The sequence below is a fragment of the Salmo salar genome, unplaced genomic scaffold (assembly GCF_965601325.2).
Source record: "Salmo salar unplaced genomic scaffold, fSalSal1 ptg001258l, whole genome shotgun sequence".
Lineage (NCBI taxonomy): Eukaryota > Metazoa > Chordata > Actinopteri > Salmoniformes > Salmonidae > Salmo > Salmo salar.
The window spans coordinates 110,752-125,000 of NW_027675665.1; the positions used below are offsets into that span (position 1 = coordinate 110,752).

Sequence of the window (14,249 nt, forward strand, 5' to 3'; positions counted from 1 at the left end):
CCTTAGTTAGTAATATACCCCTGGTGAACTAGTCCTTAGTTAGTAATATACCCCTGGTGAACTAGTCCTTAGTTAGTAATATACCCCTGGTGAACTAGTCCTTAGTTAGTAATATACCCCTGGTGAACTAGTCCTTAGTTAGTAATATACCCCTGGTGAACTAGTCCTTAGTAATATACCCCTGGTGAACTAGTCCTTAGTAATATACCCCTGGTGAACTAGTCCTTAGTTAGTAATATACCCCTGGTGAACTAGTCCTTAGTTAGTAATATACCCCTGGTGAACTAGTCCTTAGTTAGTAATATACCCCTGGTGAACTAGTCCTTAGTTAGTAATATACCCCTGGTGAACTAGTCCTTAGTTAGTAATATACCCCTGGTGAACTAGTCCTTAGTTAGTAATATACCCCTGGTGAACTAGTCCTTAGTAATATACCCCTGGTGAACTAGTCCTTAGTTAGTAATATACCCCTGGTGAACTAGTCCTTAGTAATATACCCCTGGTGAACTAGTCCTTAGTTAGTAATATACCCCTGGTGAACTAGTCCTTAGTTAGTAATATACCCCTGGTGAACTAGTCCTTAGTTAGTAATATACCCCTGGTGAACTAGTCCTTAGTTAGTAATATACCCCTGGTGAACTAGTCCTTAGTAATATACCCCTGGTGAACTAGTCCTTAGTTAGTAATATACCCCTGGTGAACTAGTCCTTAGTTAGTAATATACCCCTGGTGAACTAGTCCTTAGTTAGTAATATACCCCTGGTGAACTAGTCCTTAGTAATATACCCCTGGTGAACTAGTCCTTAGTCAGTAATATACCCCTGGTGAACTAGTCCTTAGTCAGTAATATACCCCTGGTGAACTAGTCCTTAGTTAGTAATATACCCCTGGTGAACTAGTCCTTAGTTAGTAATATACCCCTGGTGAACTAGTCCTTAGTTAGTAATATACCCCTGGTGAACTAGTCCTTAGTTAGTAATATACCCCTGGTGAACTAGTCCTTAGTTAGTAATATACCCCTGGTGAACTAGTCCTTAGTTAGTAATATACCCCTGGTGAACTAGTCCTTAGTTAGTAATATACCCCTGGTGAACTAGTCCTTAGTTAGTAATATACCCCTGGTGAACTAGTCCTTAGTTAGTAATATACCCCTGGTGAACTAGTCCTTAGTTAGTAATATACCCCTGGTGAACTAGTCCTTAGTTAGTAATATACCCCTGGTGAACTAGTCCTTAGTTAGTAATATACCCCTGGTGAACTAGTCCTTAGTTAGTAATATACCCCTGGTGAACTAGTCCTTAGTTAGTAATATACCCCTGGTGAACTAGTCCTTAGTTAGTAATATACCCCTGGTGAACTAGTCCTTAGTTAGTAATATACCCCTGGTGAACTAGTCCTTAGTTAGTAATATACCCCTGGTGAACTAGTCCTTAGTTAGTAATATACCCCTGGTGAACTAGTCCTTAGTTAATATACCCCTGGTGAACTAGTCCTTAGTCAGTAATATACCCCTGGTGAACTAGTCCTTAGTTAGTAATATACCCCTGGTGAACTAGTCCTTAGTTAGTAATATACCCCTGGTGAACTAGTCCTTAGTTAGTAATATACCCCTGGTGAACTAGTCCTCAGTAATATACCCCTGGTGAACTAGTCCTTAGTTAGTAATATACCCCTGGTGAACTAGTCCTTAGTTAGTAATATACCCCTGGTGAACTAGTCCTTAGTTAGTAATATACCCCTGGTGAACTAGTCCTTAGTTAGTAATATACCCCTGGTGAACTAGTCCTTAGTTAGTAATATACCCCTGGTGAACTAGTCCTTAGTTAGTAATATACCCCTGGTGAACTAGTCCTTAGTTAGTAATATACCCCTGGTGAACTAGTCCTTAGTAATATACCCCTGGTGAACTAGTCCTTAGTTAGTAATATACCCCTGGTGAACTAGTCCTTAGTTAGTAATATACCCCTGGTGAACTAGTCCTTAGTTAGTAATATACCCCTGGTGAACTAGTCCTTAGTTAGTAATATACCCCTGGTGAACTAGTCCTTAGTTAGTAATATACCCCTGGTGAACTAGTCCTTAGTTAGTAATATACCCCTGGTGAACTAGTCCTTAGTTAGTAATATACCCCTGGTGAACTAGTCCTTAGTTAGTAATATACCCCTGGTGAACTAGTCCTTAGTTAGTAATATACCCCTGGTGAACTAGTCCTTAGTTAGTAATATACCCCTGGTGAACTAGTCCTTAGTTAGTAATATACCCCTGGTGAACTAGTCCTTAGTCACTAATATACCCCTGGTGAACTAGTCCTTAGTTAGTAATATACCCCTGGTGAACTAGTCCTTAGTTAGTAATATACCCCTGGTGAACTAGTCCTTAGTTAGTAATATACCCCTGGTGAACTAGTCCTTAGTAATATACCCTTGGTGAACTAGTCCTTAGTTAGTAATATACCCCTGGTGAACTAGTCCTTAGTTAGTAATATACCCCTGGTGAACTAGTCCTTAGTTAGTAATATACCCCTGGTGAACTAGTCCTTAGTAATATACCGCTGGTGAACTAGTCCTTAGTAATATACCCCTGGTGAACTAGTCCTTAGTTAGTAATATACCCCTGGTGAACTAGTCCTTAGTTAGTAATATACCCCTGGTGAACTAGTCCTTAGTTAGTAATATACCCCTGGTGAACTAGTCCTTAGTTAGTAATATACCCCTGGTGAACTAGTCCTTAGTTAGTAATATACCCCTGGTGAACTAGTCCTTAGTAATATGCCCCTGGTGAACTAGTCCTTAGTTAGTAATATACCCCTGGTGAACTAGTCCTTAGTTAGTAATATACCCCTGGTGAACTAGTCCTCAGTAATATACCCCTGGTGAACTAGTCCTTAGTTAGTAATATACCCCTGGTGAACTAGTCCTTAGTTAGTAATATACCCTTGGTGAACTAGTCCTTAGTTAGTAATATACCCTTGGTGAACTAGTCCTTAGTTAGTAATATACCCCTGGTGAACTAGTCCTTAGTTAGTAATATACCCCTGGTGAACTAGTCCTTAGTAATATACCCCTGGTGAACTAGTCCTTAGTTAGTAATATACCCCTGGTGAACTAGTCCTTAGTTAGTAATATACCCCTGGTGAACTAGTCCTCAGTAATATACCCCTGGTGAACTAGTCCTTAGTTAGTAATATACCCCTGGTGAACTAGTCCTTAGTTAGTAATATACCCCTGGTGAACTAGTCCTTAGTTAGTAATATACCCCTGGTGAACTAGTCCTTAGTTAGTAATATACCCCTGGTGAACTAGTCCTCAGTAATATACCCCTGGTGAACTAGTCCTTAGTTAGTAATATACCCCTGGTGAACTAGTCCTTAGTTAGTAATATACCCCTGGTGAACTAGTCCTTAGTTAGTAATATGCCCCTGGTGAACTAGTCCTTAGTTAGTAATATACCCCTGGTGAACTAGTCCTTAGTTAGTAATATACCCCTGGTGAACTAGTCCTTAGTTAGTAATATACCCCTGGTGAACTAGTCCTTAGTTAGTAATATACCCCTGGTGAACTAGTCCTTAGTTAGTAATATACCCCTGGTGAACTAGTCCTTAGTTAGTAATATACCCCTGGTGAACTAGTCCTTAGTTAGTAATATACCCCTGGTGAACTAGTCCTTAGTTAGTAATATACCCCTGGTGAACTAGTCCTTAGTCACTAATATACCCCTGGTGAACTAGTCCTTAGTTAGTAATATACCCCTGGTGAACTAGTCCTTAGTTAGTAATATAACCCTGGTGAACTAGTCCTTAGTTAGTAATATACCCCTGGTGAACTAGTCCTTAGTAATATACCCTTGGTGAACTAGTCCTTAGTTAGTAATATACCCCTGGTGAACTAGTCCTTAGTTAGTAATATACCCCTGGTGAACTAGTCCTTAGTTAGTAATATACCCCTGGTGAACTAGTCCTTAGTAATATACCGCTGGTGAACTAGTCCTTAGTAATATACCCCTGGTGAACTAGTCCTTAGTTAGTAATATACCCCTGGTGAACTAGTCCTTAGTTAGTAATATACCCCTGGTGAACTAGTCCTTAGTTAGTAATATACCCCTGGTGAACTAGTCCTTAGTTAGTAATATACCCCTGGTGAACTAGTCCTTAGTTAGTAATATACCCCTGGTGAACTAGTCCTTAGTAATATGCCCCTGGTGAACTAGTCCTTAGTTAGTAATATACCCCTGGTGAACTAGTCCTTAGTTAGTAATATACCCCTGGTGAACTAGTCCTCAGTAATATACCCCTGGTGAACTAGTCCTTAGTTAGTAATATACCCCTGGTGAACTAGTCCTTAGTTAGTAATATACCCTTGGTGAACTAGTCCTTAGTTAGTAATATACCCTTGGTGAACTAGTCCTTAGTTAGTAATATACCCCTGGTGAACTAGTCCTTAGTTAGTAATATACCCCTGGTGAACTAGTCCTTAGTAATATACCCCTGGTGAACTAGTCCTTAGTTAGTAATATACCCCTGGTGAACTAGTCCTTAGTTAGTAATATACCCCTGGTGAACTAGTCCTCAGTAATATACCCCTGGTGAACTAGTCCTTAGTTAGTAATATACCCCTGGTGAACTAGTCCTTAGTTAGTAATATACCCCTGGTGAACTAGTCCTTAGTTAGTAATATACCCCTGGTGAACTAGTCCTTAGTTAGTAATATACCCCTGGTGAACTAGTCCTTAGTTAGTAATATACCCCTGGTGAACTAGTCCTTAGTTAGTAATATACCCCTGGTGAACTAGTCCTTAGTTAGTAATATACCCCTGGTGAACTAGTCCTTAGTTAGTAATATACCCCTGGTGAACTAGTCCTTAGTTAGTAATATACCCCTGGTGAACTAGTCCTTAGTTAGTAATATACCCCTGGTGAACTAGTCCTTAGTTAGTAATATACCCCTGGTGAACTAGTCCTTAGTTAGTAATATACCCCTGGTGAACTAGTCCTTAGTTAGTAATATACCCCTGGTGAACTAGTCCTTAGTTAGTAATATACCCCTGGTGAACTAGTCCTTAGTTAGTAATATACCCCTGGTGAACTAGTCCTTAGTTAGTAATATACCCCTGGTGAACTAGTCCTTAGTTAGTAATATACCCCTGGTGAACTAGTCCTTAGTTAGTAATATACCCCTGGTGAACTAGTCCTTAGTTAGTAATATACCCCTGGTGAACTAGTCCTTAGTTAGTAATATACCCCTGGTGAACTAGTCCTTAGTTAGTAATATACCCCTGGTGAACTAGTCCTTAGTTAGTAATATACCCCTGGTGAACTAGTCCTTAGTTAGTAATATACCCCTGGTGAACTAGTCCTTAGTTAGTAATATACCCCTGGTGAACTAGTCCTTAGTTAGTAATATACCCCTGGTGAACTAGTCCTTAGTTAGTAATATACCCCTGGTGAACTAGTCCTTAGTCAGTAATATACCCCTGGTGAACTAGTCCTTAGTTAGTAATATACCCCTGGTGAACTAGTCCTTAGTTAGTAATATACCCCTGGTGAACTAGTCCTTAGTTAGTAATATACCCCTGGTGAACTAGTCCTTAGTCAGTAATATACCCCTGGTGAACTAGTCCTTAGTCAGTAATATACCCCTGGTGAACTAGTCCTTAGTTAGTAATATACCCCTGGTGAACTAGTCCTTAGTTAGTAATATACCCCTGGTGAACTAGTCCTTAGTTAGTAATATACCCCTGGTGAACTAGTCCTTAGTAATATACCCCTGGTGAACTAGTCCTTAGTCAGTAATATACCCCTGGTGAACTAGTCCTTAGTTAGTAATATACCCCTGGTGAACTAGTCCTTAGTCAGTAATATACCCCTGGTGTAGTAGACGCTGCCCTCTGCTGGTCAGGATGAGCCTCTACAGGCGGACGATTCATCAGGAAGCTCCAACACCAGAGAGACTTCCATCCTCTCTACGAACACACACACACAGCATTCTGGGAAAGCTTTGAGTAGGAAAGAAAATCAAGACTCAAAAACAAACATACAAAAAAAAAAAAGGCTTTTAATCAGGGACCAAAACGACGCCACCGATTTATCTCCACATTGTGAAAACAACTATTTCAGACGGTTGGATTGAAGTAAAAAAAAAAAACTGAGAGAAGGCAGGAAGTGAAGGGAAGATCTCCGCCTCCAAAGGCAGGAAGTGAAGGGAAGATCTCCGCCTCCAAAGGCAGGAAGTGAAGGGAAGATCTCCGCCTCTGTTATGTTGGGCCGTTTCACGTTTCCACTCTGACCCTGCGTTTTGTAACCATGAGGCCGTGTACCAGGGAGTCAGAAATACCGGTGGGATTAGTCATGTGATTTGAACTGGGTTGAGAATCACCGATTGGCTAAAAACGGCCAACAAGCTGCGTCAACCTAAAAATACAGCTGTCACGCTTTTAAACAAATTATAGTTTTTTAAAAAAAATAAACATTCACAGATTGCTATTTATGAATAAATGTTTTGTTGCATTTAACTGCCGAAAATGTCCTTAGTAGGTGAAGTCAGCAGGTGGGAGAAGTGGAAGCTCACAATGATAGTAGAAATTACTAGTTGGAGGGACACTGTACGGTACAATGTATGGTTCAGTATGAATACTATCACACCCCTACTGTACGGTAGTGTGAATACCATTACACCCCTACTGTACGTTACAATGTATGGTTCAGTGTGAATACCATTCCACCCCTACTGTACGGTAGTGTGAATACCATTACACCCCTACTGTACGTTACAATGTATGGTTCAGTGTGAATACCATTACACCCCTACTGTACGGTACAATGTATGGTTCAGTGTGAATACCATTACACCCCTACTGTACGGTACAGTGTATGGTTCAGTGTGAATACCATTACACCCCTACTGTACGGTACAATGTATGGTTCAGTGTGAATACCATTACACCCCTACTGTACGGTACAATGTATGGTTCAGTGTGAATACCATTACACCCCTACTGTACGGTACAATGTATGGTTCAGATTGAATACTATCACACCCCTACTGTACGGTACAGTGTATGGTTCAGTATGAATACTATCACACCCCTACTGTACGGTACAGTGTATGGTTCAGTGTGAATACCATTACACCCCTACTGTACGGTACAATGTGAATACCATTACACCCCTACTGTACGGTACAGTGTATGGTTCAGTGTGAATACCATTACACCCCTACTGTACGGTACAGTGTATGGTTCAGTGTGAATACCATTACACCCCTACTGTACGGTACAATGTATGGTTCAGTATGAATACCATTACACCCCTACTGTACGGTACAATGTATGGTTCAGTGTGAATACCATTACACCCCTACTGTACGTTACAATGTATGGTTCAGATTGAATACTATCACACCCCTACTGTACGGTACAGTGTATGGTTCAGTGTGAATACCATTACACCCCTACTGTACGGTACAATGTATGGTTCAGTGTGAATACCATTACACCCCTACTGTACGGTACAATGTATGGTTCAGTATGAATACCATTCCACCCCTACTGTACGGTACAATGTATGGTTCAGTGTGAATACCATTCCACCCCTACTGTACGGTACAGTGTACGGTACAGTATGAATACCATTACACCCCTACTGTACGGTACAATGTATGGTTCAGTGTGAATACCATTCCACCCCTACTGTACGGTAGTGTGAATACCATTACACCCCTACTGTACGGTACAGTGTATGGTTCAGTGTGAATACCATTACACCCCTACTGTACGGTAGTGTGAATACCATTACACCCCTACTGTACGGTACAGTGTGAATACCATTACACCCCTACTGTACGGTACAATGTATGGTTCAGTGTGAATACCATTCCACCCCTACTGTACGGTAGTGTGAATACCATTACACCCCTACTGTACGGTACAGTGTATGGTTCAGTGTGAATACCATTACACCCCTACTGTACGGTAGTGTGAATACCATTACACCCCTACTGTACGGTACAGGTGTGTGTAGGTGTTCAGTCTTCCAGAGCGAAGTCGTATGGTTGGAAGTCGTCTCGTAGCTGTTTGCTCAGACTCTCCTCTTCCTCTGGGGTCTGTTTACACCCTCTCCAGTCCGCCCTCTCTGGGATGTTCAGGACCGACTCGCTGGCCAACACCTCCCTGCACCACACAGAGACACACGCTAGTAACTGTTTTCAGTTGGGCTGGAATGATTCACCCATATCGTTAAGATCCTGGTGCATCAGTCCCTGGATCAAATGGTTAAGATCCTAGTGCATCAGTCCCTGGATCAAATGGTTAAGATCCTAGTGCATCAGTCCCTGGATCAAATGGTTAAGATCCTAGTGCATCAGTCCCTGGATCAAATGGTTAAGATCCTAGTGCATCAGTCCCTGAATCAAATGGTTAAGATCCTAGTGCATCAGTCCCTGGATCAAATGGTTAAGATCCTAGTGCATCAGTCCCTGGATCAAATGGTTAAGATCCTAGTGCATCAGTCCCTGGATCAAATGGTTAAGATCCTAGTGCATCAGTCCCTGGATCAAATGGTTAAGATCCTAGTGCATCAGTCCCTGGATCAAATGGTTAAGATCCTAGTGCATCAGTCCCTGGATCAAATGGTTAAGATCCTAGTGCATCAGTCCCTGGATCAAATGGTTAAGATCCTAGTGCATCAGTCCCTGAATCAAATGTTTAACCATTACTTCCTGCCAAGGCAGCAGCTACTCTTCCTGGGGTTTATTATGGATCCCCATTAGTTCCTGCCAAGGCAGCAGCTACTCTTCCTGGGGTTTATTATGGATCCCCATTAGTTCCTGCCAAGGCAGCAGCTACTCTTCCTGGGGTTTATTATGGATCCCCATTAGTTCCTGCCAAGGCAGCAGCTACTCTTCCTGGGGTTTATTATGGATCCCCATTAGTTCCTGCCAAGGCAGCAGCTACTCTTCCTGGGGTTTATTATGGATCACCATTAGTTCCTGCCAAGGCAGCAGCTACTCTTCCTGGGGTTTATTATGGATCACCATTAGTTCCTGGCAAGGTAGCAGCTACTCTTCCTGGGGTTTATTATGGATCCCCATTAGTTCCTGCCAAGGCAGCAGCTACTCTTCCTGGGGTTTATTATGGATCCCCATTAGTTCCTGCCAAGGCAGCAGCTACTCTTCCTGGGGTTTATTATGGATCCCCATTAGTTCCTGCCAAGGCAGCAGCTACTCTTCCTGGGGTTTATTATGGATCCCCATTAGTTCCTGCCAAGGCAGCAGCTACTCTTCCTGGGGTTTATTATGGATCCCCATTAGTTCCTGCCAAGGCAGCAGCTACTCTTCCTGGGGTTTATTATGGATCACCATTAGTTCCTGCCAAGGCAGCAGCTACTCTTCCTGGGGTTTATTATGGATCACCATTAGTTCCTGGCAAGGCAGCAGCTACTCTTCCTGGGGTTTATTATGGATCCCCATTAGTTCCTGCCAAGGCAGCAGCTACTCTTCCTGGGGTTTATTATGGATCCCCATTAGTTCCTGCCAAGGCAGCAGCTACTCTTCCTGGGGTTTATTATGGATCCCCATTAGTTCCTGCCAAGGCAGCAGCTACTCTTCCTGGGGTTTATTATGGATCCCCATTACTTCCTGCCAAGGCAGCAGCTACTCTTCCTGGGGTTTATTATGGATCCCCATTAGTTCCTGCCAAGGCAGCAGCTACTCTTCCTGGGGTTTATTATGGATCCCCATTACTTCCTGCCAAGGCAGCAGCTACTCTTCCTGGGGTTTATTATGGATCCCCATTAGTTCCTGTCAAGGCAGCAGCTACTCTTCCTGGGGTTTATTATGGATCCCCATTAGTTCCTGCCACGGCAGCAGCTACTCTTCCTGGGGTTTATTATGGATCCCCATTAGTTCCTGCCAAGGCAGCAGCTACTCTTCCTGGGGTTTATTATGGATCCCCATTAGTTCCTGCCAAGGCAGCAGCTACTCTTCCTGGGGTTTATTATGGATCCCCGTTAGTTCCTGCCAAGGCAGCAGCTACTCTTCCTGGGGTTTATTATGGATCCCCGTTAGTTCCTGCCAAGGCAGCAGCTACTCTTCCTGGGGTTTATTATGGATCCCCATTAGTTCCTGCCAAGGCAGCAGCTACTCTTCCTGGGGTTTATTATGGATCCCCATTAGTTCCTGCCAAGGCAGCAGCTACTCTTCCTGGGGTTTATTATGGATCCCCGTTAGTTCCTGCCAAGGCAGCAGCTACTCTTCCTGGGGTTTATTATGGATCCCCGTTAGTTCCTGCCAAGGCAGCAGCTACTCTTCCTGGGGTTTATTATGGATCCCCATTAGTTCCTGTTGCCAAGGCAGCAGCTACTCTTCCTGGGGTTTATTATTATTGTGTGTGTATGTTATCGTGTCTCTTCACAGTCCCCTCTGTTCCATAAAGTATCTGCCTTGTTGATAGTGTTGTTAAGAAGGTAGAAACTAGGGCCTGTAGGACCTGCCTTGTTGATAGTGTTGTTAAGAAGGTAGAAACTAGGGCCTGTAGGACCTGCCTTGTTGATAGTGTTGTTGAGAAGGTAGAAACTAGGGCCTGTAGGACCTGCCTTGTTGATAGTGTTGTTAAGAAGGTAGAAACTAGGGCCTGTAGGACCTGCCTTGTTGATAGTGCTGTTAAGAAGGTAGAAACTAGGGCCTGTAGGACCTGCCTTGTTGATAGTGCTGTTAAGAAGGTAGAAACTAGGGCCCGTAGGACCTGCCTTGTTGATAGTGTTGTTAAGAAGGTAGAAACTAGGGCCTGTAGGACCTGCCTTGTTGATAGTGTTGTTAAGAAGGTAGAAACTAGGGCCTGTAGGACCTGCCTTGTTGATAGTGTTGTTAAGGTAGAAACTAGGGCCTGTAGGACCTGCCTTGTTGATAGTGTTGTTAAGAAGGTAGAAACTAGGGCCTGTAGGACCTGCCTTGTTGATAGTGTTGTTAAGAAGATAGAAACTAGGGCCTGTAGGACCTGCCTTGTTGATAGTGTTGTTAAGAAGGTAGAAACTAGGGCCTGTAGGACCTGCCTTGTTGATAGTGCTGTTAAGAAGGTAGAAACTAGGGCCTGTAGGACCTGCCTTGTTGATAGTGCTGTTAAGAGGGTAGAAACTAGGGCCCGTAGGACCTGCCTTGTTGATAGTGTTGTTAAGAAGGCAGAGCAGCGCTTTATTATGGACAGACTCCTCCCCATCTTAGCTACTGTTGCATCAATATGTTTTGACCAGGACAGTTTACAATCCAGGGTTACTCCAACCAGTTTAGTCTCCTCAACTTGCTCATTTTCCACAATATTCATTACAAGATTTAGTTGACGTTTAGGATTCAGTGAGCGTTTTGTTCCAAATACAAAGCTTTTAGTTTTAGAAATATTTAGGGCTAAATTATTCCTTGCCACCCACTCTGAAACTAACTGCAGCTCTTTGTTGAGTGTTGCAGTCATTTCAGTCGCTGTAGTAGCTGACGTGTTTAGTGTTGAGTCACCAGCACACATAGACACTCTGGCTTTACTCAAAGCCAATGGCAATTCAATAGTAAAGATTGAAACATTAGACAGGTAACGCCCTGGGGAATTCCTGATTCTACCTGGATTATGTTGGAGAGGGTTAAAGCGCACCCTCTGTATTCTGTTAGACAGGTAACGCCCTGGGGAATTCCTGATTCTACCTGGATTATGTTGGAGAGGGTTAAAGCGCACCCTCTGTATTCTGTTAGACAGGTAACGCCCTGGGGAATTCCTGATTCTACCTGGATTATGTTGGAGAGGGTTAAAGCGCACCCTCTGTATTCTGTTAGACAGGTAACGCCCTGGGGAATTCCTGATTCTACCTGGATTATGTTGGAGAGGGTTAAAGCGCACCCTCTGTATTCTGTTAGACAGGTAACGCTTTATCCTTGAAAGATTCACATCGCTAGTTTGTAGGTTAGATCATACATGGTGTGTGTGTGTGCGTATATACCTGCCAAACTGCAGAGGGAAGTTTCTCTGAATGCGGTAGAAGAGCTTCTCTCCAGAGTCCAGCTCCACGTAGAAGTACGGTGTCCCTGGAGGAGCAATCTGATAGAAACAAATTATTACTTATTATAACCGAGCATTATCAGAAAATATGTTAAAGCAACTTAGGAGTCCTGTTACATTTAACGTCTGGGTGGTCCCGGGAATCCAACCCACTATCCTGGTGTTGCAGAGAACCATGCTCTACCAACTGGGCTACAGACGACCACAGTTTCATCATTACCATCTCCTGGCATTATCATCTCCTGGCATTACCATCTCCTGGCATTACCATCTCCTGGCATTATCATCTCCTGGCATTACCATCTCCTAGCATTATCATCTATTGCCATTATCATCTCCTGGCATTACCATCTCCTAGCATTACCATCTATTGGCATTATCATCTCCTGACATTACCATCTCCTAGCATTATCATCTCCTAGCATTACCATCTCCTAGCAGGCATTATCATCTGCTAGCATTACCATTTCCTAGCATTATCATCTCATATAATCTCCTAGCATTACCATCTATCATTACATCTCCTATCATTATCATCTCATATAATCTCCTAGCATTACCATCTCCTATCATCTCCTATCATTATCATCTCCTAGCATTACCGTCTCCTAGCATTATCGTCTCCTAGCATTATCGTCTCCTAGCATTATCGTCTCCTATCATCGCCTAGCATTGCCATCGCCTAGCATTATCATCTCCTAGCATTACCATCTCATAGCATTACCATCTCATAGCATTATCATCTCCTAGCATTACCACCTCCTAGCATTATCATCTCCTATCATCTACTAGCATTACCATCTCCTAGCATTACCATCTCCTATCATCTACTAGCATTACCATCTCCTAGCATTACCATCTCCTATCATCTCTTAGCATTACCATCTCCTAGCATTACCATTTCATATCTCCTAGCATTACCATCTCCTAGCATTACCATCTCATATCATCTCCTAGCATTACCATCTACTATCATCTCCTAGCATTACCATCTCCTAGCATTATCATCTCCTAGCATTACCACCTCCTAGCATTACCACCTCCTAGCATTATCACCTCCTAGCATCTGTTAGCATTACCATCTCCTAGCATTACTATTTCATATCATCTCCTAGCATTACCATCTCCTAGCATTACCATTTCATATCATCTCCTAGCATTACCATTTCATATCGTCTCCTAGCATTACCGTCTCCTAGCATTACCATCTCCTAGCATTACCATCTCCTAGCATTATTATCTCCTAGCATTATCATCTCATATCATCTCCTAGCATTACCATCTCCTAGCATTATCATCTCATATCATCTCCTAGCATTACCATCTCCTAGCATTACCACCTCCTAGCATTACCACCTCCTAGCATTATCACCTCCTAGCATCTCTTAGCATTACCATCTCCTGGCATTACCATTTCATATCATCTCCTAGCATTACCATTTCATATCATCTCCTAGCATTACCGTCTCCTAGCATTACCATCTCATAGCATTACCATCTCCTAGCATTACCATCTCCTATCATCTCCTAGCATTATCATCTCCTAGCATTATCATCTCATATCATCTCCTAGCATTACCACCTCCTAGCATTACCACCTCCTAGCATTACCACCTCCTAGCATTATCATCTCATATCATCTCCTAGCATTACCATCTCCTAGCATTACCATCTCATAGCATTACCGTCTCATAGCATTACCATCGCATAGCATTACCGTCTCATAGCATTACCATCGCATAGCATTACCATCTCCTATCATCTCCTAGCATTACCATCTCCTAGCATTATCATCTCCTAGCATTATCATCCCCTAGCATTATCATATCCTAGCATTATCATCTCATATCATCTCCTAGCATTACCATCTCCTAGCATTATCATCTCCTATCATCTCTTAGCATTACCATCTCCTAGCATTACCATTTCATATCATCTCCTAGCATTATCATCTAGCATTACCGTCTCCTAGCATTATCATCATCATCAACTAGAAATGAAATATGTTTTTAAACTCTCATTAGAATGTTCCAGATGAACTACATGTTCAGTTATTGGATGGTTCTCCAAGGGAACGTTCCTAAAAAACAGATGACCTGGTTAAGAAGATAAGATTTGAAGTTGTCTTTTTCTACAGAAACAGAATGTGTAGCTCAGTTGGTAGAGCATGGTGGTTGCAACGCCAGGGTTGTGGGTTCGATTCCCACGGGGGGGGGGCC

The 14,249-nt window shown here is 42.6% G+C and overlaps 1 protein-coding gene across 1 annotated transcript in view; it reads right to left on the reverse strand.

Annotated features, from left to right (window-relative positions):
* Window positions 1-6,030: 6,030 nt before the first annotated feature.
* The window catches only part of LOC123738369 (CWF19-like protein 1), a 35,010-nt gene continuing 26,791 nt past the window's right edge, over window positions 6,031-14,249 (reverse strand). Inside the window, exons 13-14 of the mRNA XM_082972762.1 lie at window positions 11,972-12,069; window positions 6,031-8,163 (exon numbers count right to left, since the gene is read on the reverse strand). Coding sequence (XP_082828888.1) covers window positions 8,019-8,163; window positions 11,972-12,069 — 243 coding nt within the window. The 3' untranslated portion in view covers window positions 6,031-8,018. The remainder of the gene's footprint in view (window positions 8,164-11,971; window positions 12,070-14,249) is intronic.